The sequence below is a fragment of the Geotrypetes seraphini genome, chromosome 7 (genome assembly GCF_902459505.1).
Source record: "Geotrypetes seraphini chromosome 7, aGeoSer1.1, whole genome shotgun sequence".
In the NCBI taxonomy this organism is placed as follows: Eukaryota; Metazoa; Chordata; class Amphibia; order Gymnophiona; family Dermophiidae; genus Geotrypetes; species Geotrypetes seraphini.
The window spans coordinates 83,159,854-83,187,690 of record NC_047090.1 but is presented as its reverse complement, the minus strand read 5'-3'; the positions used below and the strand labels follow the sequence as shown (position 1 = coordinate 83,187,690).

The 27,837-nt window shown below is 43.5% G+C and overlaps 2 protein-coding genes across 8 annotated transcripts in view; one reads left to right on the top strand and one right to left on the bottom strand.

Annotated features, from left to right (window-relative positions):
• Positions 1-18,384, bottom strand: part of AP4S1 (adaptor related protein complex 4 subunit sigma 1) — a 79,935-nt gene extending 61,551 nt beyond the window's left edge. For 2 of the 4 annotated variants that reach the window (XM_033950966.1, XM_033950970.1), the window contains exon 1: positions 17,647-17,763. The gene's annotated coding sequence lies outside the window, so the exon portion shown is untranslated. Of the gene's footprint in view, positions 1-17,646; positions 17,764-17,801; positions 17,926-18,365 lie in introns of those variants that run through there. The other 2 variants (XM_033950969.1, XM_033950967.1) reach the window with 2 other exon arrangements.
• Positions 18,027-27,837, top strand: part of STRN3 (striatin 3) — a 317,039-nt gene continuing 307,228 nt past the window's right edge. For 3 of the 4 annotated variants that reach the window (XM_033950963.1, XM_033950965.1, XM_033950962.1), the window contains exon 1: positions 18,027-18,329. In XM_033950963.1, coding sequence (XP_033806854.1) covers positions 18,057-18,329 — 273 coding nt within the window. In that variant the 5' untranslated portion in view covers positions 18,027-18,056. Of the gene's footprint in view, positions 18,330-20,908; positions 21,045-27,837 lie in introns of all 4 variants that reach the window. The other variant, XM_033950964.1, reaches the window with a different exon arrangement.

Here is a 27,837-nt window from a genome sequence, read left to right as displayed (position 1 = left end):
AAAATAAAGACAGCAGATATAAATTCTCATAACGGACACTTTTCTCTGCGTACAGTGTGCTTTGTGTTTTTTAAAATTTTACTGTTGGTAGATCATTTTGACTTGGTCATTTTAAAAGTAGCTCGCAAGCCATAAAAGTGTGGGCACCTCTGCTCTACAGGGCACATACAGTACTTCAAGTATTTCAGCAAGTACTCTCAAGCCTTCAGTATACCATCATCATTTGTACTTTGTTCCTTTAACAGAGTATCCATCTCATAGATATTTCACCACCTCGCTTATCATAGCAAGAACTGTGTAACTCCATGCCAGAAGTATTTTTTTGAACCACACAAATCTCTATCTTTAGTTCCTGAGTAATAGCTGGAGGCCAAAGATAAACACTCTGGCCTTATTACTAAGTTATATATCCATCAAATATCTAACCATTTTGGCAATTTCTTTCCCAAATGTATGGTAAAAGGGCAGTAAAATAAAATGTGAATTAGAGCTGTACCCTTTCCCCCTCAATTTCTCCTGCACTTATCCTCTGTTAAGGAAAATAATCTTCAAATTGATGGGGTGAGATAGATCCTTCAAACAGAAAGTTGTGAATATAATACAACAGAAATTAAATTTTGAAACAAATAAAATAAATATGCTGTACATTGCTGTTGATTTTACTAAGAACTTTTTATTCTAAAAACTGTCATCCTCAGGTCTTGGTCCTAAAATTTAATCACAGGCTTGGAGTTTTATCACTCCTCTCCTATCGCGTTTCTTGAAAAGTGCACCATAATGTTGTTTCTCTCCTTCTGGTAACAATGTCTTAACTGAGATTTTCAAGTTTTCAGTAACAAACAAAGGGGCCCTTTTACAAAGTTTTGATAAGCACTAATGCATGCTTGCCGTAGCAAAAAATCGTGTACTACTTGGTGTACTGAGATGTCCTGCAGTAATTTTTCCATGTGGTGCAAGGGGCAAGGGTAAGGAAAGAAAACAGACATGTTCGGTGTTAATCAGTAGGTGCAGCTACATTGCTGCTTGATAACCGATTAGCACGTACATAGCAGGTGAGCCTTTACCACTTACACAGTGGTAAGGGCTCATGCACTAATAAGTTTGTAACCCCTGGTCTCCTATGGTACCCTATGGCTGGTTATGTGCATTGGAGGAAGGCCAGAAGAACACTATCGGGTAAATAGGACACGTAGAAATTCCATCTTTACCAGTATATTCAGGATTCTGAGCACTTTATGCACTAATTCTTTTTCATTTAACAATATATAATTTAGATATATGATTTTTTATATTTTCTCTGTGACTTTGAATGAACTTTTGTATGCATACATGAGTCATAATCTGAAGACTATTCATGGCCTTTTTAAAAGGAATGCGAGCCTGTATATATATACTGAATATATATATCTAATATAATAAAGCCCTAAGCGCGCATGTGCACTCCCACCTGTGTGCTCCCATTTTCCATGCGCTGTAGGGCACCGCAGGTAGGACTGCACATGCGCGAGAATCCCCCGAGGCGGATATCGGCCGTGGCAGCTGTCGGTGGCTGAAGGCCGCCGCGGCTGTCGACGGCTGAAGGCCACGGCGGCAGATGGCTGAAGGAGGACGAGGAGGAGCTGCGAGAGCTCCGCAGAGGCAGGAGGTGAGGAGAGAGAGAGACAGAGACAGATGGATGAGAAGGACAGAGGGGCTACTAGGGGGACCAGGAGAGATGGTAGGGGATAGGGAGAGAGAGACTTCAGGGAGTGTGGAGGGGGCAGGAGAGAGAGATGGTCTTCGGGAAGGACAGAGGGGGACAGGAAAGGGAAAGATGGCAAAAGAGGTGAAACAGGGTCAGATAGAGATGGTAGAGGGTGTGAAAGGGGGAAAGGGAGAGATGGAAATGGTAGGACCACTGCTGCTTTGGGGCACTGAGGGAGGAAAGGTTGGTACGTCAGGACTACTGCTACCGCCTCGGGTAAGTAAAGACCCTGTCAGGAGGGCGTACAAAGGAAATGGTGGTGGGACTGGGATCAGTGGGAAGCAGGGTCCGGGCATGATAGAGGCGGGGCATGGGTGAGGTCATAGTCAGGGTCAGGGTATAGGTGGGGCTATTCTAGCACCCGTTACTATAACGAATGTAACGGGCTAAAACACTAGTATATATATATATATATATCTATATATATATATATAAAATCGGAGGTATGTATGTGTGTGTGTATGTATGTGTGTATATGTGTGTGTGTGTATGTGCCGCGATCACGCAAAAACGGCTTGACCGATTTGAACGAAACTTGGTATGCAGATCCCTCACTACCTGGGGTGATATGTTCTGGGGGTCTTGTGGCCCACCTGCACACGTGGGCGTAGCTACAAACAGAAAATCAGATTTCACCCATTCATGTCAATGGAAAAAATGTAAAAAGCTGCCATTCTCACAGTAATTCAAAAACGGCTTGACCGATTTGAACGAAACTTGGTATGCAGATCCCTCACTACCTGGGGTGATATGTTCTGGGGGTCTCGCGGCCCACCTGCACACGTGGGCGGAGCTACAAACAGAAAATCAGATTTCACCCATTCATGTCAATGGAAAAAAATGTAAAAAGCTGCCATTCTCACAGTAATTCAAAAATGGCTTGACCGATTTGAACGAAACTTGGTATGCAGATCCCTCACTACCTGGGGTGATATGTTCTGGGGGTCTCGCGGCCCACCTGCACACGTGGGCGGAGCTACAAACAGAAAATCAGATTTCACCCATTCATGTCAATGGAAAAAATGTAAAAACATTACATTACATTACATTACATTACGGATTTCTATTCCGCCTATACCTTGCAGTTCAAGGCGGATTACAAAAGATTTGACTGGACATTTCCAGAGATGATCACATTACAGAGGATTTTACTGGACATTTTCCAGTGAGGATACAAATTATTTTTTTTTTTTTTTTTTTTTTTTCTTGGGGATCTTATGGGTTGGATAGAAAACTGAACAGTGCCTAGCAGTGTGATATTAGCAAATGGAAATGGAACACAGTTAGAGTAGGCAAGATTACAATCTTTTTATGGTCTGTTTATATGAAGGGTGATTAGGTGTGATATTTGGGGGAGGATTGTCTGGTGGTAGATGAGTTCAGTCGAGGTAGGTGAATTTTCTGGAGGTAGGTGAACTTGGCTGGAGGTAGGTGAAGTGGTTTAAGGTTTTTGGATGAATTTTTTAAAAAGCAGGGTTTTGATTTCTTTACGGAATGTTTTGAAGTCGTCCGATGTTGTCAGCAGGTTGGAGATGGAATGGTTGAGTTTTGCTGCTTGTGTTGCCAGAAGGTTGTCAAACATTTTCTTGCGTTGTGTGCCTTTGAGTGGAGGGAAGGCAAAAGGATTTGGGGTTCTTCTTTGTCTTGTGGTGGAGATCTGGTTTAAGCGATTGTTTAGGTAGGATGGGGAAGAGCCTTGTATTGCTTTGAATAATAGGCAAAGGAATTTGAATTGAATTCGTGCTTGTATGGGTAGCCAGTGGGAGTCTAAGAAGGCGGTTGTTATGTGATCATATTTTCTAAGTGAGTAGATCAGTCTGAGGGCGGTGTTTTGTATGGTCTGGAGTTGCTTTATCATAATGGCTGGACAAGGAAGATATAGGGAGTTGCAATAGTCCAGCAGACCTAAGACTAGGGATTGTACGACTAGTCTGAATTGTGTTTGGTTGAAGAATTTTCTGATTTTGCGTAGGTTTCTCATGGTTAGGAAAGCTTTCTGGGTCGTCTTGTTGATTTGGGACTGCATTGTGCAACATCTGTCTATGGTGACTCCTAGTAGTTTTAGTTCGGGTTGTATTGGGTATTTGGTATTTTTGATTGTCAGTTCTGTGATGGTAGGAGATTTGGCTTTTTCGAGCAGGAGGAATTTTGTTTTTTCTGAGTTTAGTTTTAGTTTATGATCCATCATCCATCATCCAGTTTATCATCCATCATCCATTTTTCTACTGTATCTGTATATATCAAAAATCATATATCTAAATAATATATTATTAAATGAAAAAGCTGCCATTCTCACAGTAATTCAAAAACGGCTTGACCGATTTGAACGAAACTTGGTATGCAGATCCCTCACTACCTGGGGTGATATGTTCTGGGGGTCTTGTGGCCCACCTGCACACGTGGGCGTAGCTACAAACAGAAAATCAGATTTCACCCATTCATGTCAATGGAAAAAATGTAAAAAGCTGCCATTCTCACAGTAATTCAAAAACGGCTTGACCGATTTGAACGAAACTTGGTATGCAGATCCCTCACTACCTGGGGTGATATGTTCTGGGGGTCTCGCGGCCCACCTGCACACGTGGGCGGAGCTACAAACAGAAAATCAGATTTCACCCATTCATGTCAATGGAAAAAAATGTAAAAAGCTGCCATTCTCACAGTAATTCAAAAATGGCTTGACCGATTTGAACGAAACTTGGTATGCAGATCCCTCACTACCTGGGGTGATATGTTCTGGGGGTCTCGCGGCCCACCTGCACACGTGGGCGGAGCTACAAACAGAAAATCAGATTTCACCCATTCATGTCAATGGAAAAAATGTAAAAAGCTGCCATTCTCACAGTAATTCAAAAACGGCTTGACCGATTTTAACGAAACTTGGTATGCAGATCCCTCACTACCTGGGGTGATATGTTCTGGGGGTCACGCAGCCCACCTGCACACATGGGCGGAGCTACAAACAGAAAATCAGATTTCACCCATTCATGTCAATGGAAAAAATGTAAAAAGCTGCCATTCTCACAGTAATTCACAAATGGCTTGACCGATTTGAACGAAACTTGGTATGCACATCCCTCACTACCTGGGGTGATATGTTCTGGGGGTCTCACGGCCCACCTGCACACGTGGGCGGAGCTACAAACAGAAATCAGATTTCACCCATTCATGTCAATGGAAAAAATGTAAAAAGCTGCCATTCTCACAGTAATTCAAAAACGGCTTGACCGATTTGAACGAAACTTGGTATGCACATCCCTCACTACCTGGGGTGATATGTGCTGGGGGTCTCGCGGCCCACAACTCTATGTTGCTTGCTCAAGGCTGGGTTCACCCAAGAATTTATATGTTCTTGCTCCAGGAGGTGAAACTAAAAATGTTGTTTATAATCACGTTTTGCGTTAGTTGTATTGTATTCATTTTGTCAAATATTTCACATTATAATTTGAATATTGTACTTTTTATTAAGCTGTAAAAAAATAATTTCATTCACCTCTATAAAATATCTTTATTTGAATCCATTTACAGTGTTATTGCTATAATTAAATACCCGTGCAATGCCGGGGCATCAGTTAGTATATATATATATATATACATGGAGATAGCCAACTGTGATTTAATAAATATAACTTTACTTGTTTGCTCTGAGATTTATTTTTGGTGCCCGGTCCTTTTTATACTGTTATCTATGTATGCAGAAAAATGCAAGTACTGTATTTACTATTCTGCATGATTTCTGTTTGGCTAGAGTACAGTTTTGTGTCCCCAATATGATCAGTTTATCTCCTCCCATGTTATACAGGCTCTCATTCCTTTTAAAAAGGCCATGCATAGTCTTCAGGTTATGACTCAAGTATGCATATAAAAGTTCATTCAAGATCACAGAGAAAATATATCAAAAATCATATATCTAAATAATATATTATTAAATGAAAAAGAATTAGTGCATAAAGTGCTCACTCAGATCAACCACCACAGTCTTAGTAGGTACAAGCAGAGTAGCAACTGGACCATCATAGCACTGTATGTCCCATACAGCTGAGCAAATAAACACACAAATTATGTTGTACTTAATTATCTTGGTCTTAATATGATAGAAGATGAAACTTTGTTGCATCTTGCGGTGAAATCCAATCATCCGCTACTCTGTATCGAACCCTTTGTGATAGAAAAATAATGCTAAATAAACAAAGTGTTGTTCCCAAAAGCGTCTACCCCTCGACCCGGTTTTCGCTTCATCAGGAAGGGGAACTTTGAATTTGCAGCAATAGTAGTAACACAAGCAGACTTGCTACGGCAGATACCACAGACGTTAGCAAACGGGGATCGATGCAGAGTAGCGGATGATCGCGGATGCAACAAAGTTTCATCTTCTATCATATTAAGACCAAGATAAGTACAACATAATTTGTGTGTTTATTTGCTCAGCTGTATGGGACATACAGTGCTATGATGGTCCAGTTGCTACTCTGCTCGTACCTACTAAGACTGTGGTGGTTGATCTGAGCACTTTGTGCACTAATTATTTTTCATTTCACAATACAGTAAAACCTTGGATTACAAGTAACTTGGTTTACAAGTGTTTTGCAAGAAAAGCAAAACATTTTATTAAATTTTAACTTGATATACAAGCAATGTCTTGCAATACAAGTACTTACAGTATGCACACATCACAACTGAGCCAATAGGTTCTTCTCTCTCTGACGCTGCAAGAGTGTAGTGACTGTTTTAAACAAGCTAAGTCTTGCACTATGAGTACATACAGTATACACGCGTCACATCAGCACAACTGAGCTGATGGTTCTTCTCTCTCTGATGCTGCGGAAGTGTAGTGACTGTTCTAAACGAGCAAGGTCTTGCAATACAAGTACATATAGTATACAAACATCACAACTGAGCCGATGGTTCTTCTCTCTCTGATGCTGCGGAAGTGTAGTGACTGTTCTAAATGAGCGAGGTCTTGCAATACAAGTACATACAAATTACACGCATCACATCATCACAACTGAGCCGATGGTTCTTCTCTAATGCTGCAGAAGTGTAGTGACTGTTCTAAATAAGCAATGTCTTGAGATACGAGTACATACAGATTACACGCGTCAAATCATCACAACTGAGCCGATGGTTCTTCTCTAATGCTGCAGAAGTGTAGTGACTGTTCTAAACGAGCGATGTCTTGCAATACGAGTACATACAGATTACACGCGTCACATCATCACAACTGAGCCGATGGTTCTTCTCTAATGCTGCAGAAGTGTAGTGACTGTTCTAAACGAGCGATGTCTTGCAATACGAGTACATACAGATTACACGCGTCACATCATCACAACTGAGCCGATGGTTCTTCTCTAATGCTGCAGAAGTGTAGTGACTGTTCTAAACGAGTGATGTCTTGCAATACGAGTACATACAGATTACACGCGTCACATCATCACAACTGAGCCGATGGTTCTTCTCTAATGCTGCAGAAGTGTAGTGACTGTTCTAAACGAGCGATGTCTTGCAATACGAGTACATACAGATTACACGCGTCACATCATCACAACTGAGCTGATGGTTCTTCTCTAATGCTGCAGAAGTGTATTGACTGTTCTAAACAAGCGATGTCTTGCAATACGAGTACATACAGATTAGACGCGTCGCATCATCACAACTAAGCCTATGGTTCTTCTCTCTCCGACGCTGCAGGAGTATAATGACTGTTCTAAATGAGCGAGGTCTTGCAATATAAATACGTATAGTATTTTGTATTAAAGTTTTTGGGTTGTGGAACAAATCGTCTGCATTTCCATTATTTCTTATGGGGAAATTTGCTTTGATATACGAGTGCTTTGGATTACAAGCATGTATCTAGAACAAATTATGCTCGCAAACCAAGGTTTTACTATATATTATTTAGATATATTATTTTTTATATATTTTCTCTGTAATCTTGAATGAACTTTTATTATATTTGGATACAGAGGTATTTAATTGGTTGTGCCCTTTATTTTTGACTAGTTTGTCAAGTATGCATATTTATATACTTTTCTCTACTCTATACCTCTTAGAGGAGGAGTCGAGCTATAATCTGTCGCTTCTTGGCTTTCAGGCTGAAATTGAGAACATGAACAATAAAGTCACAGGGGAATTAATGCCTCCTCCCCCTAGCTAATTCCACTAAGGAAATGGTAACATATTGGCCACTGCCAAAGCAGGAGGATTAAACCTGCTACAACAAAACAAAAGCTGCTTTCCTCATATAAATCATCTATTTTGATGCTCTCTGATAAACTATCAAGTACGATTACAATTAGAGCACAGGCAAGATCAAGGAGGGAATTCAAAACAGAAGTACATACTTTACATCATTTCTATTTCCTGACAGACATTTCCTGACATTTAAACTGGAAAATAAAGTTAACCCACAAACTGAACTAGTGAGAAATTCTTTCACCCAAAAAATAACCATAGTATGTAGCTATCAACATTTTTAAAAACATATTTTAACCCAAGGTGTAACACACACACATTTTCCTCTCAGTCATAGCGGAGTCCTTTTATTAAGCTGCAATAAAGAGAGGCCTTAGTGGGTCTTTCACAAATACTAAGGCCATTTTTACGGCAGCCATAAAAATTGATTTTTCCCATTTTTCGTATTAATGCCATGCGCTGTGTCCTATTTACTTACTGCTCAGACTGCTCCTACTATGAAATTGGTGACCAAGACAGTAGTGTAGATTGCGGAGAAACAGAATACCTCACCTCTGCTTTACAAACCCAGGAAGCACAAAAAAATTATAGATTAGTCTTTAAAACTAAGGGCTCCTTTTACTAAAGTGCGCTACCGCACGGGCTAAACGCTAACGCCTCCATAGAGCTTGCGTTAGTATTTTTCATTTAGCGCGCGCTAAAAACACTAACACGCCTTAGTAAAAGGAGCCCTAAGTGCTCATCTTTTTTTACAAGATGAGTCTCTTGCACAAATACAGCAACTGCCTTCAGGCACTAAATTTACCCTTCCTTTTACAAAACCATAGCGTGTTTTTTAGCGCCAGCCGCGGCAGTAACAGCTCATACACTCACAGAATTCCTAAGAGCGTCAGAACTGTTATTTCTGCGGCCAGTGCTAAAAACTTGGACCTACAGTCGGATTCCAAGTATACCAAGGAGTATTTGGAGGAGATGGAACTTCCCTACCCTCTAGGGAGCCCTTGAGGCTCCCCTTGAATCCGGTGTTGCAGCAGACTTTCTTTCGTAATCTGGAGACTCCTTATGCTATTCCAGCCATTCCATCCAAAATGGAGTCTCAATACCGGACGGTGCCCTGCTAGGGGTTTGAGAAGGTGCAGCTTTCTCACCAGTCCTTGGTGGTGGAGTCTACCCTCAAGAAGTCTCACCCGTCCAAGGTATATGCAGGTGTTCCGCCAGGCCGGGAAGGCCGGACTATGGATAAGTTTGGGAGACGCCTGTATCACAAGTTGCCTCGATTCTGCTCCAGGATGTACTCCCTGGATCGTCTCAAGGCGAATGCTTTCCTTCTTGATTGGACGGGAAGGTTCCTCTATACGATTCCTCCCTTTCCTCTAATTCTCAGGACGCTGGTACACCTCAGGTCGGTTCGCGCCACCATGATCTTGATAACTCCTAGGTGGCCCCGGCAGCTGTGGTTCTCCCTGCTCCTCCAGCTCAGTGTCAGGGAGCCTCTACTTCTACCTGTTTTTCCTTCTCTGCTGTCTCAGAGTCGGGGTTCGCTGCTGCATCCCAATCTGCAGTCTCTGCACTTGACGGCGTGGTTCCTTTCCACCTGACTCCTTCCTTTGAGGTCTCTCAGTCAGTGCAGGATGTTCTGGATGCTTCTCGGAAGGCCTTTACTAGACTGTGCTATTCCCAGAAGTGCACTCGATTCGCCATGTGGTGTGCTTCTCGCCGTGTGGAGCCTCTTTGTCCTCAGTGCTGGATTATTTGCTTCATTTGTCTCGGTCTGGCCTAAAGATGAATTCGGTTCGAGTCCATCTCAGTGCGATTGCTGCCTTTCACCGGCAGCTTGATGGGAAATCCCTCTCGGCCCACCAGATGGTTTCTTGCTTTATGAGGGGCCTCTTGAACATCCATCCTCCTCTCAAGCCTCTCCCTGTGGTATGGGATTTAAATGTGGTTCTCGCTCAGTTGATGAAGCCCCCCTTTGAACCCATTGATAAAGCTCTTCTGAAATTCCTTACTTGGAAAGTGGTGTTCTTGATTGCTCTCACGTCTGCTCGCAGAGTGAGTGAGCTGCAGGCTCTGATTGTGGACCCGCCTTTTCACCATGACAAGGTGGTCCTGCGTACCCATCCGAAGTTCTTGCCCAAGGTAGTGTCGGATTTCCACATCAACCAGGCCATTGTTCTTCTGGTGTTTTTTCCGAAGCCCCATTCTCATCCTGGTGAAGTGGCGCTTCACACTCTTGACTGTAAGAGGGCATTGGCCTTTTACCTGCAACGCACCCAGTCTCATTGGATGGCTCCTCAACTTTTCATCTCTTTTGATCCTAATCGGTTGGGCCGTCCTGCTTCCAAGCGCCCCTTATCCAACTGGTTGGCTGCTTGTATTTCCTTCTGCTATGCTCAGGCTGGTCTCTCGCTGCAAGGTTGGGTCACGGAGCATAAAGTCCAAGCGATGGCGGCGTCTGTCGCTTTCCTCAGGTCCACGCCTATTGAGGAGATCTGCAGGGCCACTTGGTCTTCGGTTCATACCTTCATCTCTCACTACTGTCTGGATGCCTGGTGCGACGGCCAATTTGGCCAGTTGGTTTTGCGTAATCTGTTTTCCTAAATTGCCAACTCTCCTTCCATCCCTTTTTTTAAATTAGCTTGGAGGTCACCCACATGTAGAGAATATTCTGCCTGCTTGTCCTGGGATAAAGCACAGTTACTTACCGTAACAGGTGTTATCCAGGGACAGCAGGCAGATATTCTCGCAACCCTCCTACCTCCCCGGGTTGGCTTCTTTGCTGGTTATCTGAACTGAAGACCATGAGGAGGGGATGCACCCTCTAGTGGAGCGGGAAGGCACACGCATGCGTGGGCAGCACTAGCAAACTTTGAGATCTAAATCTAAATCTTGGGTTTATATACCGCATCATCTCCGCAGATGGAGCTCGACACGGTTTACATGGTTAGGGAACGAACGGAACTCCAGTGGAATTATATAAGTATGAGAGAAGAGAGGTTGGTGTGAGAGTGCCAGGAGCGGGACGGGGTTACGTTCTGGAGAAGAGCCAGGTCTTCAGATGCTTACGGAATGGTAGAAGGGGGCTCAAATTGCGGAGAGGGGAAGGGAGACTGTTCCAGAGCTGAGTGATTCTGAAAGGGAGGGAAGAGCCAAGTTTACCAACAAGGGAGATGCCTTTTAAGGAGGGGTAGGATAGTTTTAATTTTTGAGTGGATCTAGTGGAGGTTGGATTTGAGGAATTCCAGGATAGAGGGATAAAAGGAGGAAGGATACCGTGGAGGATCTTGAAGGTTAGGCAGGCACATTTAAAGTAGACCCTGGAAATAACGGGAAGCCAGTGGAGTTTGGATAGGAGCGGTGTGACATGGTCAAATTTACTTTTTGAGAAGATAAGTTTGGCCGCGGTGTTCTGGATTAGTTGGAGTCTGTGGAGGCTTTTCTTTGTTAAGCTTAGGTAAATGGAATTGCAATAATCCAATCTGGAGAGGATAATGGATTGTACGAGGACGGCAAAGTGTTTTTGGTGGAAGCAGGATCTCACTTTCCTCAGCATGTGAAGGCTGCAAAAGCATTTTTTTATCAGGGAGTTGAGGTGGTCGTTGAAGGATAATGATGAATCTATGGTGATGCCCAGAACTTTGCTAGAGAATTCCAGCTGTAGAGAGGAGCCTGTGGGCAGTGGGATGGAAGTGGGTAATTGATCAAGTTTAGGGCCGAGCCAAAGTAGTTTAGTTTTGGACTCGTTCAATTTCATTTGTACAGTGTGAGCCCAGGATTGAAGTTTGGTTATGCAAGAAGAAATGTTAGCTGCGAGATTGGTGAGGTTCGCGTCGGTCTCGATGAGGACCAGGATATCGTCGGCGTAAGTGTAGAGTGTTTCTAGGGGGGATAGGTGGAGAAGATTCAGGGAGGACATATAAATGTTGAAGAGGATGGGAGAAAGGGGGGAGCCTTGTGGGACTCCACAAGTCGGTTTCCATGGGGAGGAAGAGGAACCATGTTTGGTGACGGTGTAAGAGCGAGAACGTAAGAAGTTCGAGAACCAGTCAAGGACTGTAGAACTAATGCCTATCTCGGAGAGTAGGAAGATTAGAATGTCATGGTGGACAACGTCAAAGGCAGCAGAGAGGTCGAATTGAAGGAGAACGGCAAATTTTTTGTGAGAGTGAAATTGTTGGATCTTCGAGATTAGGGAGGCCAGGAGGGTTTCGGTACTGAAGTTGGGTCTGAAGCCGTATTGATAGGGTAGGAGGACAGAGAATCTTTCCAGGTAGGCTGAGAGTTGGGAGGAGACGATGGACTCTAGCAATTTGGTTAGGAGCGGAATGTTTGCTATTGGGCGATAATTGGATGGGGAGGAGGGGTCTAGGTCAGCTTTCTTCAGTAGGGGGGTCAGTGCAATGCGTCCCATTTCAGGGGAGAAGAGGCCCGATGATAGGGCAGAATTTATGAGTATGGTGAGAGAAGAGATGGCCTGTGTGGGTATTTTCTCAAATAGATAGGATGGGAATGGATCCAAGGTGCAGTTACAGGATTTCAGTTTCAGGCAGAGTTTGAGGACCTGCGAATCGGATACTTGCTCAAAGGTAGTCCAGGATCTGTTGACTGGGACGGGGGTGGGGACCTTTGTAGTAGGATCGGGGGAGGCGGGCACCAGAGGATTGTAGGAGACTACGGGAGGGAAGGAGCTTCTCAAGGCGGTGACCTTTTCATTGAAAAAGTTTGCTAGTAGGTCCACTGATGGGGAGGAGGGAGGTATAGAAGGGTTGGTGTTGGGAGTTAAGGAGCGCCAGATATTGAACAGCATACTGTTCTGGTTTTTTGAACTGGAGATCTTGTCACCATAGAAATTTTTCCTAGCTCTTTTGAGTGTATTGTTGTAGAGTTTAATGTTGACTCTCCAGATTTGTTTATCTGCGGGGGATTTAGATTTTTTCCAGATGCGTTCCAGGGATCGACATTTTTGTTTTAGCATCCTGTGTTGTGGGAGGTACCAGGGGGCCTTACGGGAGTAGGAGATGGTTTTGGTGGACAGCGGGGCGAGAGATTGGTAGGTGGATTCTGAGAGAGTGGTCCAATTGTGCCAGTTGGTTGCAGAATCTGATGGCTTAGGATTGGATGAGAGAGTGTCAAGAAATTTGGACCAGAACTGATCACTTGAAATTTTCTTGCGGAAAGTAATGGACTTAGAGGGCTGAGGAGAGGTTCCAAGGTGAGACATGAAGATGGGGAGACAGAAGGTTCCTAGGTAGTGGTCGGACCAGGGAACGTGGTCCCAACGGATGTCATCGGTTGAAGTTTTGTAATCCGTGAGATCGAGGAAGCTGATGAGGTCTAGTGTGTGGCCTTTTTCATGGGTTGGAGAGGGGGCAGGGGGGGAGAGGCCGAGAGAGATGAGGAAATTATTGAAATCGGATGCATCTTTGCTGGAGGTGTCATCAAGGTGGAGATTGATATCTCCGATGATCAGTAGTCTTTGGAACTTAAGGAATGCGTTAGATATGGTCTCGTAAACAAGTTCGGAGGAATTGCTCCAGGGGGTGGGCGGGCGATAGAGTAATAAGATACCTAGTGGGTGTAGATGGAGCTCATCATTGATTGAGGCTAGCATATATTCTAGTGAGTGGTGGCTGCCTTTTTCGAGAAGTTCAACATTGAAGAAAGATTTGTAGAGGAGTGCCAATCCGCCTCCTTTTCGGTTTAGTCTAGGAGAAAAGAGGCCTTGGTAGCCCTGGGGGCAAATCTCGTTTTGTGTAAAATAATCATCTTTTTTGATCCAGGACTCTGTGATACAGAAGAATCCAGGATCGGAATCTGTGAGGAGATCTTTCATAATTTGGGTCTTGTTACATACGGATCTGGCGTTGCAGTAAAGTATCGGGACTGGGGTTAGAGAGTCAGGGGCATGGTTGGGAAGGTTGGCGGGGGGCACAGGCTTTAAATAGGCGAGGTTGGCTTTGCGGGGTTTATGTTTGTGAGAGTGACTTCTAGTGCGCAACAGCGTGGGGATTTTGAGGCTGGGGCAGGTATTAGTGACATTTGGGGAGTCTGGTAGATTGGGGGAAGGGGGTTTCAAGCAGAGGGTGATCTTAAGAGAAGAGCAGAGAAGGAGAAATAGGAGCCAAAAGGGAGGCTTCATGTTTGAGCTTGGGGAGCCTTTTTTGCTGGGAGGCAGGGCTTGTTTGAATCGTGTGTGAAACAGTTTGCTAAGTAGGGAGAGTTTTTTTTTTTTTTTTTTTTTGGATAACACTGGGGGGAAAGAGTGGTTAAACCCGAATCCCAGCAGTGAGAGCGGATTTACCTCTGAAACTATTTATCTTTTGGAACCTGAGCAATAGGGTATTCCATGCGGAATCGTATGCAGAGGGGGCTTAATCGGAGGGGTTTAGCAAGGGGAGGCTGCACTGTCGGGAAGCCAGGACTGGGCGGGGACTTAAATGAGTTAGTGGGAGGAAGGGTGAGCGGGGAGGGGGTTCAGGTACTGATCACGGAAGGAGTACAGTTTAGCATCTAACAGTTTCCAGTAAAATACAGTACAGTTTAGCATCTAACAATTTCCAATAAAATCTTCAATCAAGTTTGCTTGAAAAGCTGTCCGCAACGGGGCTCCGTGGATGACGTCACCCACATGTAGAGAATATGCTGCCTGCTTGTCCTGGGATAAAGATTAATACAAAAAAATGAAACAAAAACAAAAAAAACCAGAATATAAAATGATACCATTTTATTGGACTAATTTAGGGTCCCTTTTATCAAGCTGTGCTACAATTTTTTAGTGTGAGCCGGCGTGGTAAATGTTCTGATGCTCATATGAGTGTCGGAGCCTTTACCTCGCCAGCCCACACTAAAAACCTCTAGTGCAGTTTGATAAAAGAGGAGGTTCATACATCCTCCTTCAGGTCAGGATAGTATTTAGCCCAATAATTTTATGGTAAATTTTTTAAATTCAAACAATTTTTATTAATGCAAACATCATCAAAGCACATCAATAATGCATCAACTATAATAATATAATATACATAATAAAAGACAAATTCCACTTTCAATAAACCCCCACTTTATCTATATGTGTTTGAACCTCTACCATCCCTCTCCACACCCACCCCTCCCCATCCGATAGTACTCTCTTCCCAATGATACTCTCTTCATTTAACTAAATAAAAGCCCAATTAAGAGACCCAACTTAAAATCGCACTATGGCCCTTAGGATGCAAATCTTGCAAATATGAATCCCAGGTTTGTATAAATAACATCTTTCGCTTTCTTATAATTCCATCATCTCTAGCTTTCCAAATGGCCAACTGATGTAATTGGTTCCGCCAATGCCAAAACCTCGGAGGATCAGGGATCATCCAATATTGAAGTACTGTATACATTTTCTAGCCAAGAGACTCATTTTCCTACACAACGCCCTATTTCCTTTAGGTAAATGGCCAAAAGCTTCTGGCAAATCCAAAATAAAGAGAGAAGGAGAACAGCGCAAAGAACTTCCAATTATTTTTGACATATAATTTATTATTTGCTTCCAAAAGTGATGAATTATGGGGCAAAACCAAAATGCATGGTAAATTTTTATTCCTTAACGTTTAAAGTGGATTAACAAGACTGCCACACTATTCCATCCTATGTATATCATAAAAATAAAATTCATTTCTCTACCTTTGTTTTTTGGCTATTTAATTTCTCTAATTGTGTAGGTCCCAGTCTTTGGTTTCTGATTTCCTGTCTTTTCTTAACTCTTTCCAGGGGCTCCTGTCTATTTGCCATTATTCTCTCTCCTATCTTTTTCACTTCCTTCACTATGGACCCCTTTTACACCGAAGACCATAGAAATTGAATGGGCTTTGGGGCATTACTGTAGCAGCATCGCTACCGTGGCTTTGTAAAAGACATTCCCATATTTATCTCGGATACTGATTTTTTTTTCTTTCAGTTTTCTTCCCTGTTTCTGCCTCTGTCCATTCAGTTTTCATTCATTCTTACTATCCAGTCTTCAATCTCCATTTTTTTTTCACATCTACTTACAACTTTCTTTATAACATTTTGCCAGTTCAACAGTCTTAGGTGTCGGTGCAGGACATCAGCAGAGGGTACACAACACTGTTCCAAAATCCCAATGGTCATAGTTGCCTTAAATAAGACTTGGTGAGTCGCTTAGCTCCTCCACTCCCGACCATGGCCTTCATTTCTCTTCCACTACTACTAGCAGGACTGCTGCATTCTCAGCCCTGCTGTGGCAGTGATAAAGCAGTAGGAATAATGCATGGGACCATTTCCTGCAGGTATTGCTCCTAGCTCTGCCAATCCCACCCCTCTGACACAGGAAGTTTACATCAGAGGGGGAGACTGACACAGCTAGTTGCGACACCTGAAGGAAAATGGTCTTCCCACTGTTTTTATTGCTGTCACTATAGACCCTGAAAGGCAGCAAAAGGGTAAGCGGTGTGTCGGGGGCAAAAAAAGAGAGAGAAGGAGGATGATGTCAGAGAGGGAGAAAGAGAAGGCAAAGAGAGGGAGGAGATGCTGCATGGTGGGTAAAAGACATAGAGGAGAGGCTTTATGGTACGTACGGAGGAGACAGAGGAGATACATAGTGATGGGGGGAGAAAAGGGATGAATTAAAGAGACTGGGAACTAAGAGGAAAAGGAATAAGGGTGAAAGAAAGAGATAGAATACTGTTACTTATACAGTGGACTTGACATTCCTTTGATACAGTTTGACTAACGGCACATCCAGACTGAGTGATCTCTGATGTAGGAACTGATTGCAAAACATGGTCCCGTGACAGGTCTCTTATGCTGCCTTGCTGAGATTTCTAAGAAATCTAGAATTCAACCATTTGATTTCCTTCTGGCCACTGTTGCCCTACCCCCCTTTTCCAGTCCCCATAAAAGATATTCCTATAAAAAGACTATAAAAGTACTCTAGCAAAATTCCTGTTATAGCTTATGCTACAGTACCACTTATCAAAATTCTTGTGACTGCCACTCCATTTATCACAGCCACAGAAAGCATGCAATACTCCTGCCTCCTCTGAGGCACAGGCTGATGACATTTCTATTTACAGCCTTTCCAATCTGGGACCATGCAGGTTTTGTGTCCCCATTTGGGGTCAACAGCTCAGTTTGGGAAGCACTATGTTACAGATTTCACCGGGACCAGGCAGCCATCTGTCAAGGGATAAATAAATAAAGAAGGGGGGGGAGAATACTTGCCCTAACATTCTGATTGTACTTCAGTTTCTGTTTGCCCTTATGTTTATTAGCATGAGCATCACACAGCAGGAACCATCTGTGTGGCTGTATAGTGCTGCATACACATTATGGCACTATGTAAATGTGTTGTAGCAGGGGACAAGGAATATAAGGCCATCTAATCTGCTTATTCTGTTAAAAATAAAAAACAGACAGGGTTATAGCAAGGATTCTGAACTCATTCCTGGGGGCACACCCACCCAGCCAGTCAGGACTGGGCTAGAACCACCAGAACTACCAAACTAGAATGCCAAGTTGAGAATACTTAATCTTAAGAAATCTTTAATATCGGAATACAAATCTCTATAACCAACCAATAGTTCTGAAAAAAAAGGGGAGGGGTGTTTCAGGGTCGTGACTGGCAGCAATGACGAATGACAGTAGAGAGACCTCGTCGTGTGATCAACTAAACTCATCGCCACGATATTCCAAAGCTGAGAAAAACGCGTACTCACGAGACAAGTTACGCTTCTGGTGGACTAGAACCGATCCTCCCTTCACGCAACACACTATCTCTACTTCCCTCTCCCCTGCCACGCATGCGTAACAGCGGTCACTACTGTAGTCTGGTGAAAAAAAAAAAAGAGGCCGCGCCGTCTCCCAAAATTACCCGTGGGGCAGTGCGGCGCTGCTCCTTCCCTCCTCCTGCCCACAGGAGCTGAGGGAGATGAGCAGAGTGATGATGATGATGATGGGCAGGAGGCGGAGGATGAGAGACTGTAATGGCGGCCGCCGATAGCCTGCTGCTTTGACAGACGGATACCCCCCCCTTCTAACCGACCAAGCCTTGCTGCCGGTGGTTTCAACCGGACGTTCTTCTTGAGCACAAGCCGGCTCCTTCCGTGACCTGCTTCTGCGCTGCGTCATGGACGAGCTCCCCGGCGGCGGCGGAGGAGTAGTCACTCCGCGGCCACAGCAACAATCGCCGGCCGGGCTTGGTCCCCAGCCCGCGGGGATAGTGGGCGGAGGGCAGCAGACGTCGCCGCTTCCACAGCCCGAGCCCACCAACGGCGGCGGAGGCGATGGACCTCGACCGTTGCAGTACACTATTCCGGGTATCCTACACTACATCCAGCACGAATGGGCCCGCTTCGAGATGGAGAGAGCGCACTGGGAGGTGGAGAGGGCCGAGCTACAGGTACTGGCACCGGGCGGGCGGGCAAAGTTTCAGAACCTGGCTTGGCTGCTATGAAGGAGAGAGAACCTGGGCCACTCGGACCCATAGCGGCGCGCGGACTTCCTCCGGGGGGTCGCCATTTTGGCCCGTACTGTGGCGTCCGGCTGAGCCCCCCCCCCTCTCCCTCTACCCCCCGGAGGCGTAAAGAGAGCCTCTTTGAGGCCGGCTGCTTATTTCGTGTGTGTAATGTGTTTGCTGATGTCCTTAACTGGTTCTCCGTGCCATGGGTGGGTTGGGTATCGAAGTGCTGTGTGAAAGGAGCAAAGGAACTGAAACATGGAACCAGAGTAGGAAAAGCTGTCAAAGGGGAGCAAATGCATTCTGACAGCTGCAGTCTAGCGTTTCAAAACAATGACTGGGGCTCCCTTGAGTGGACGGATTTAGGCTATTGCCTTTTAGTTTAATAATATTCGTGTTTACTCATTCACACTACCAAATAAAGCCCCACGTGTTTTCTTTCTTGCCTAAGGTGCATAACTGTTTTTTTTTTCGGATCAAAATTTTGATATTAGGCTTTTGAAAGGATCTGTCAGCACACCTCGTTTTTACTACTGTCTTAGTTAAGACAAATTATATGGCTTAGATGATTCTTGTTCCTTGCCAATGTATTGGTGCCTTATTTTAGGGGCTCTTACTGTAACTATTCGAACTGCTAAACTTTCCGTGTTTAATTTATCCAGGGTGTTTTTCTGGGGCCTTGAGAGTATGAGGTAATTTTTTTTTTACCGTTTTAAGTCTATTGGAAAATACTTGTCAGGGTCTTATTGTGTTGCTTTCAAAGGTATTTACTTTTTAATCGATGTCCTTGTTGCTCTTCTTAATATTCTAAAATTAGGAGTCCTTTCTCTTAAAATGTGTTAGCTTTGTATTTACCATGTGGTAAGTGTGTGTGTATGGGGGGGGTCCCAACATATTTTCCCATACAGTTCCTGCATGGTTAAGTTTACTGGTGGTGCAGTTGCACTTATTGCTGCTGTGCTATTTACAACAGTGACAGAGCTACTGCAGTGCACAGTCCCCACCCATTTCCCACCCCATTACAGGCTGTGCAGTTAGAAACCTTAGTCTTCATTTCCAGTTTTCCAAGGCTACTAATATGCTAGGATATCTCTAATGAAAATGCATGATAGACATTTATGTATAATGGAGGTAGTAGGCATGCAAATTTGTCATTCATATTCATTAGGGATACCCTGATAGCTCTATCCCTTGGCAGTCCAACAGAGTGATTACCAAGGAGCTACGGTAATGTGAATAACCAGGTGATGGTTATTACTGTTCTGTGCTAAATAAGGTATAGTGTGCTGAATGCTTAGTGCACCTTATTAAACTGGCTCTTTAGTAATACTGTAGAACATGTATGAATTATTGAAGCTGAAAATAGCTATTAGAAATTGTATGCTCTAAATTTTCAGTAATTTGGATAGAATTCTAGTTTTTAATTCATAGTTTTGTTCATTTTAGTTTAAACAAGTGCTATAAAGTTAACAACATATGGTACATATGTTACATATGGTAGGCACATTTGTGTGTGAAGTGAACTATCCCAGGTCCTGTAAACAGTGATTATTAGTAAGGTTTAGGGGGTTTTTTTTGTGTGTGTTTTTTATTATTATTATTATTATTATTATAATTAGAGTTGAGTTAGATTGGTTAAGCACTTACCTAGAGCCATAGTGCAAAGCTGATATGGTAAAAGAATGCTAGGTAGAAAAATTCTGTTAGAGATGAGAAAAGAAAGAGGAGTAGTGGCTGAAGGCAGGTTTTGCCTGTATTTGTGCTGATTCTCATATGAAAGAATCAATAGGGATTGGAATAGGTGTGTCAAACATGCAGCCTGCAGGTGGAGTTTTTGTGTGGCCCATGTTGTAGTATCTGATGTGCATTCCAAATTTAACATCTGGTTAATTGCATAATGTAAATTTGGTTACTAAGTAATTATAATTGGGATAATAGGGAGGACAAATATTTTAGTCCAGGCTATTGGTGAATGTGTGGTTGCCATAGCAGCCCATAATTTAGTAGTAATAACTAGATTGGAGCATCTTTATCCATCTTTATTGTGTGATCTCAGTGTACTCTATAGTGGATTGATGATTGAATACAAATATTTGGACAAGCTGTATCATATCTGATTGCATGCCTGTTGATTAAGTAGGCACTTAAGCATATTTATCACCTGGCTTTTAACTTCTCTGAGTAATTCTGTAAAACTGCCACCCTTCTGAGTCATTTATGAAGACTATTTTGTAATGGTACAGGCATCCACCTGAAATGTAGTATTAGTAATTTTTCTATTTTTGTGGATTGTGGATAAGGAAGTGTTTGGGACAAGGCATTTGAATATTTATCCTCGTGCCTTGGAATATATTCCACTTTGTTGCACTTAATGAATTTCTTTAGTTCTGTACAACTTCTAATTTTAGCTGGGGCAATAACTTTTTGTGCTGGTGACCATGTCGCTTGGTACAATCATTCTGAGTGGTTTACAGTATAACAATTACTCTATAAAACATTACTTTTCCTCCACTGTTCCTTAGTATTACAACAGACCCTATCTTTCTGCTCTCCTTCCTGGGTCCAACTACCAAGAGAACAGAACTGACTTCACCTGACTATAGGAAAGCAGAAAATCTACTGCCTCTATTTCTTACAGAAAGGAATTCTGTAACTCAGGTACTAGCACTGAGAATGCCTTGACATTCCATCCCTTAAAACAGGTTTGAAACCAGAGAGCAGAAGTCACAGCAAATATTTTGTTGTCTGACAGGCAGCTGCAAGTGAAATTTTATGTATAAGAGTAAAAGGCAATAGTGGAGTGCCTCAAGGGTTGGTCTTGGGCCAATTTTGTTCATTGCTGAAGGTTTAAAAGGGGAATGTTTTGCTTTTTTTATGAATGATGTGAAGATATTCAGCAAAGTGGAAACTTCTGAGGGAGTAGGCAAAAGTAATCTACAAAATAGAAAGCCTGTTAGATTGTTTGCAGTTAACTCCAGAATTGCAAAGTGATGCATTTTGGGATATAGAAACTCAAATCTGTATTTGACAGGAGAGATCTGAGGTTGATTTAATTCTGAGTATTTCATCATTTGGCATTTCATCATGTGGCAAAAGGTAAAGGCTAAGCTGTATAGAGTAGCATAACCAGATCTGGCTATGTTGAGCACCCATGTTTCTACTAGAACTTACTATTTCTTGCTATATTTGGAGTCTGCCAGTCACACTGCAGTGTGCCCTTGCTTATTTTCTTTAAAATCTTTTATTAAAACTTCTATTTATTTATTGAAAATGGCAAATATAAACCATAATTAGATAATTTTGCAACCATGTCACAACAACTCTAAGTGCTAACAAGCAAAAACCACAGTAGTAACATTTACAGTATACCCCAAACAATCTTACCTTCCCTATTTTAATTACTTCACAAGTCACCAAGCCTATAAACAGTTTAGCAGGGTGGATTTGATTTAAATCACTAGTCAGAAAGACTTTATTTAAATTATTAGTTTTCTCTTTGTATTCACTGCCACTCAGTACTGTCCAAAAAAAGGAATAGTTGCTTGTTTCAACTCTTTAATTCTTCATAACAACTGTATAAAACTGATGGTACCATGCAGTATTGTCATATTTGAGGAAAAACATATTTGTTATTAAACAAATATGTTTTTCCTCAAATGAAAATTCCTCAAGGCAGTCTTTTAAGAAATATGATGAAATCAAAACATTGGCCAACCTGAAGATCCTGCCTGTTCAAACATTTATTTATTTATTTATTTTGTTTCTATCCTGTTTTCCCCAAAGAGCTCAGAACACCAGGCTCTGCACCCTGTTCCCCCCTCCCTCGCTGTACTGCATCCAGTCCCTCACACACTCCCCTGCAATGCAAGTCTCCGCACCCAGCTCCCCTCCCTCCCTGCCAGGTTCTGTACCCTTTCCCCACTCCCTACTGATGCCTTGCAGGCCTCCACTGGACCTGCTGTGGGACTTGATGGTCCTGCGGTGTCCTGGACAGAAGAGTTCCCTCCTATCTCCTGTCCTAGCCGATTTATAATTATTTTATCTCCCTCCTGCCTCCCCCACATACCTTTTAGTTTCCCTGGTGGTCCATTGGTGAATTACTGCAGAAGTGACCTTCCTTTACTCCTGCCTGTGCAGAACTGCTAGCTAATTGGCTGCCATGCATTCTCGCGGGACCGTGAAAATATCTGGCAGCCAATTAGCTAGCGGCTCTGCACGGGTATGAGCAACCCCGCCTTAAACCTGTGGGCTCGCACTGCAGAGAAGGCGGCAGAGATCAGAGTCGGAGCGGCACAGGCTTCCATTTCAAATCCTCCCTGCTCGCAGGCACCTCCCATCCCATCTCACGCTCAGGTAACTCAGGTAAGCATGCACAGACCATCTACAGGAAAAGTAGATAGTCTGCGCATGCGTGGGGATCGCTACCTAGTGATCTGTGTCATCAGATGGGGCGTGCCTCCAATCATCACCATTTGCATGAAGATGGTTGGTGAATCGGTTGGCCTGCCTCCAATCACCTACGGATCAGACACGAATCTCCAGGTTAGTGAATCTAGGCCATAGAGCTTACAGGTTATAATTTGCCATAGTTATCCTTAACAGTGCAAGTTTTTTTCAATATGAATTTTTATCCTACCTAGATACACACTAGGGATCTAATACCAATATACAGTCAAACCTCGGTTTGTGAGTAACACAGTTTGCGAGTGTTTGCAAAACACTCAAGCAAACTTTAACTCGCAAACTGAAAGTTAACTTGGTATGTGAGCGTGTCACCCCACCCTGGGAACCAGCTCCTCTCCTCCCGTGGCCCACCACCAAACCTTTACCTGCAGCAGACACCGGCATGCGCCAACCCACAGGACATATGCTTGCCGGTGCTGAAAGAGCCTGCCGCAAATTCTATTCTGGGCTGCTGCAGGACCTTGAGCATCTGCCATTCTCCAAACGCTCATGCAAATGAGGTTGGCAGGCCAATCAGTGTCTTAGGCTTCTCTCTGGTGCATCCTGGGAGGGGCCGGAGGCTCTGATTGGCCCAGATGCATAAGGCCTCACCCATAGGAAGGGTCTTAACCTGGGCCAGTCATAGCCTCAGGCACCTCCCCAGTGTATCCCAGGTTGCACCAGGGAAGGGAAGGCCTGCCATTTGTAGAGGTGGGCCAGATGGCTGGAGGAAGTTGGTATCCCTCTAGCCAGCCATCTGAAAGTAAAGTAAGGGGAAGAGGGTGGGAGTTGTTGGAGGCATGGGGGAGTGTTGCGGGGTGGCGGGTGATCGTGTACATATCTTCTGCTGTCGAGGGTGGCTTGGGGGAGGGTGTTTGGGCATCTCTCCTGCTCCTGAGAGGGTGCTGGGGTGTGCTTCTTGGTGGCGGGAGAGATTGGGCATCTCTCCTGCTGCTGAGAGGGTGCTGGGGGGGTGTTTCTTGGTGGGAGAGATTGGGCATCTCTCCTGCTGCTGAGAGGGTGCTGGGGGTGTGTTTCTTGGTGACAGGAGAGATTGGATATCTCTCCCGCTGTCAGGGGGGGATTGTTGGTTGGCTGCGGGAGAGATTGGGCATCTCTTCTGCTGCTGAGGGGGGTGACGGCAGGAGAGCATGGGCATCTCTTCTGCTGCTGAGAGAGTCTGGTGGTGTTTCTTCGCAGTTCATTCTGAAAAAAATTTTTTCTCAGTTCGGAGTCCTTATACACTCTCTAGTAATTAACAGCTTAGAATCAGGAACTTTACCACAACAATGTAAAACATCTATCATTAACCCCATCATTAAAGATCAACAAGTTAGCATTTCTGAAGAATTCAATTATCGTCTAATAGCAAAAATCTCATTTTTAGGGAAGTTGACAGAAAAAAATTATTTTCAACCTGATATCAGAATTTGCTGAATCTACCAACATTTTGCACCTCCACCAAACAGGCTTTAGGATAAACCATTCAACTGAACATTCTCTATTAAGGGTGCAAACTACCATACTTTATCATCTAGATTACCATAAATCAGTAGTCCTTATCTCCCTAGACCTCTCTGCTGCTTTTCACACGGTAGATCATGCACTTCTCTTAGAAAGACTTGAATCCAATGGAATTACAGACCAGGTCCTCAAATGGCTACAATCCTATTTCTCAAATCGTCAATCTAAAGTCATTTTTAATAATACCTCATCTGATCTCTTTGCTTGTTTAAGTGGAGTACCACAAGGTTCTATTCTTTCTCCATTACTGTTTAATATTTTCCTTTTTCCTCTACTTACCTTATGTCAATCAATTGGTTTTTCAGCATTTGCTTACACAGATGATATTCAATTACGCAGATGATTCCAATTAAATTACTGAAATTAACAATGGCTGAAAGAAAATATGCTAGCCTTAAACGCTTCAAAAACAAAAGTAATGTTCTTCTCGATACCTCCCCCCGGTCCATGTTGACTTTATTAAAATCTTAGGAGTTGTATTTGATAAAAAACTAACCTTCCATAATCATATAAGTTCTGTAATTAAATTGTGTTTTTTAAAGCTGCGACTGATTCACTCAATCTCTAAAATCCATTAACATTCTGGTACATTCATTAATCATTGCGAAATTAGATTACTGTAATAGCTTATTTACAGGAGTACCCCAGAAAGAATTAAAACGTTTACAAATAATTCAAAATGCCGCAATAACATTAATAACAGAATCTTAAAAATATGATCATGTTACTCTCCCTACTTTAAAATGCCCATTGGCTGCCAATTAATCAAAGAATTTCTTACAAAATCTCTCTCATAACATTTAAAACAATTCATTCTAAACTGCCCCAATTTATTGATAAATATCTTATCCCATATAACCCATCCCGCAGTCTTAGACCATTTAATCGTAAATTGCTGACGGTCCCCTCCCTTCATATAATAGGAACCAAAAGACATGACATTTTCTCAGTCGTAGCTTTGGAATACCTTACCAGCTCTTGTTAGAGAAGAAGCTAATCTCGAATGTTTCAAAAGCCTACTCAAGAGTCATTTATTTAAAGAAGCTTTTAACATTTGATTTAAAATTTACAGTATCCTTTTTAAACTCCTTTAAGGAATTAAGCAGCAATGAGCCCTTTCCTTTTTGTTTTTTTCCTTATTTGTCTTTCGTTCCTATCCAAATTGTATTTCTAACCCTATTTCCTTTTGTCTCCCATCTGTCTGTCTCATTTATCCCTTTTTAGTATGCCAATTATTAGTTGATGTTTCTTTGTAATTTGTTTTAAATTATTAATGGTATTGTTAATGGCATTTTAATTATTTATTTATTTATTCAATTTTCTATACCATTCTCCCAAGGGAGCTCAGAATGGTTTACATTAATTTATTCAGATACACAATGTTCATGCTCTTTTTTATATATATTGTAAACTCACTTAGAAATTAGATAAGCGATTAAATCAAATAAAAAAAACCCACCTTGAAACCTTGCTAGGGGTGTGTTTCATGGCGGTGGGAGAGATCGGGCATCTCTCCCGCTGCTGAGGGGGTTATAATACACGCTCCCAAGAAGCGTGCTTTTACTACTTCCACTAAAAAGAATAGACTACAATTTATGATTCTTCATATCAATTTAAATTTTTTTCATTAGCCTGAGGCTCTGATTGGCCCAAGTTGTTTAAGGCCCCTCCTATGGGGCGTCTAGGCCAATCAAAGCCTTAGGCCCCTTCCCAGTGCATTCCAAGATGTACCGGGAAGGGATAGGCCCATTTTAGATGACACAGCTGCTCGTCCCTCTGGGTCATCTGTTTTGAGGTAAGGGGGCGGCAGAGATGAGGGAGGAGGGTCACTTGAAAGCGGGGGAGCGGTCAAGTCGTGGCAGGCTGGTCACGGTAGGGATTTTAGGGCAGCAGGAGAGAGTGGGCATCTCTCCTGCTGTGTGTGTGGGGGGGTGGTTGCACCGTTCTGGGGGGAGGAAGGGGGTGTTGTGTTTGCTGCCGTTGCAGGGAAGGGGTGTTGTGATGCAACGGAGAGAATGAGCATCTCTTCCGCTGCATCACAACACAGGGCTTTCTAGCAGTCTCTGATACTGACCAGCACCCCTGGACCAGTCGCTTATTTTTGTCGCCGAAAGCTGATGCCGCTTTTTGAAAATGACTCTGCATTTTTAAAGAATCCACCGGAGGGCTCATTTTAATGTTGAAGAGCCCATTTGCATGTCAGTGTCGGAGACTGCTAGAAACCTTGCTAAAGACAGAGATAATCCCTTTTGATAATCTGCCGCTAAACTATGTACAGACTAAACCACCAGAAAACAGTTTAGCGACAGTGTTAAAGTTTTGAGAATCTGGGCCCGAGAGTCTACTGTATCAATTTTAATTTCAGCTATGTTCTCCTTAGCCTCTGTTTCCCTCAGAACCCCTTTGCTACAGAGAAGAGTGCCTTAGGAAATGGAGTACTTCATGCATTTGCAACTTGTGTTCCTCCTGCCCTGATGGCTTTAGGATGTTGGGCCTGTCAGTCAGGAAACCTCTTGACAGCAGCATGCTACTCCAACAGTCTTTCCCAGTGTGTTCTAAGCTTCACTCTGGTGCTCCAATAGCCTGTTTCAAACCCCACACTGCTCCCTGTAACTCTGTGCAAGTCACTTAGGGCTAGATTCACTAAGCAAACCGATCATGTATCAATCGGTTTGCGAGCCCTTTGCGATCCGATTTCCCTCCGACCTACTTCACTTACCTATGTACTGATCCGATCCTGATTTGTGCATGCAAATGAGGGGAATTGGCATGAAAAGCAGGAAGGACGCGATTCACTAAAATAAAAAAGCAACAACGACTGGGCTGGCCAATCCAAAATAAGTGACTGCTGAGGTCCTTTCCGACTGCTCTGCTTTCTGCCGCCCTGCTCTCTGCCCTGCTTCTCTGCCTCGATCTGCTTTCTGCCACAATCTCCTGCTCCTCTCGGCCCCAAATCTCTCCTGCCTGCCACCCTAACTGGCTGCCCTGCTCTCGGCCTGAATTTCTCCTGCCTGCTACCCTGACTCGCTGCCCTGCTCTCGGCCAAGTCTCTCCTGCCTGCTGCCCTGCTCTCGGCCCGAATATCTCCTGCTGCCCTGACTCTCCTGCCCTTCCCCGCACTGCGAGCCAGTGGTTTTAACCCTTGGGTTAAAAGGGGGTTAAAACCATGGGCTCGCTGGGCTAGTAAAAGTAACAAAAAAGTTGCAGCTCTTAGACGCATGCGCAGATCATCTACAGATGGTCTGCACATGCGTCGGGATCGCATACTAACGATCCGTGCGGTCCGAGGGGGTCGTTCCTCCGATCACCCTCATTTTAATTTTTTTCTTTTGTGAATTGGTCGAGCCTGCACAGATCAACCACGTATTGGGCATGGAAAGGAGGTTAGTGAATCTAGCCCTTAATCCTCCACTGCCCCATGTACATTAGATAGCTTGTGAGCTCATCGGGACAGATAAGGAAAATGCTTTAAGTACCTGTATGT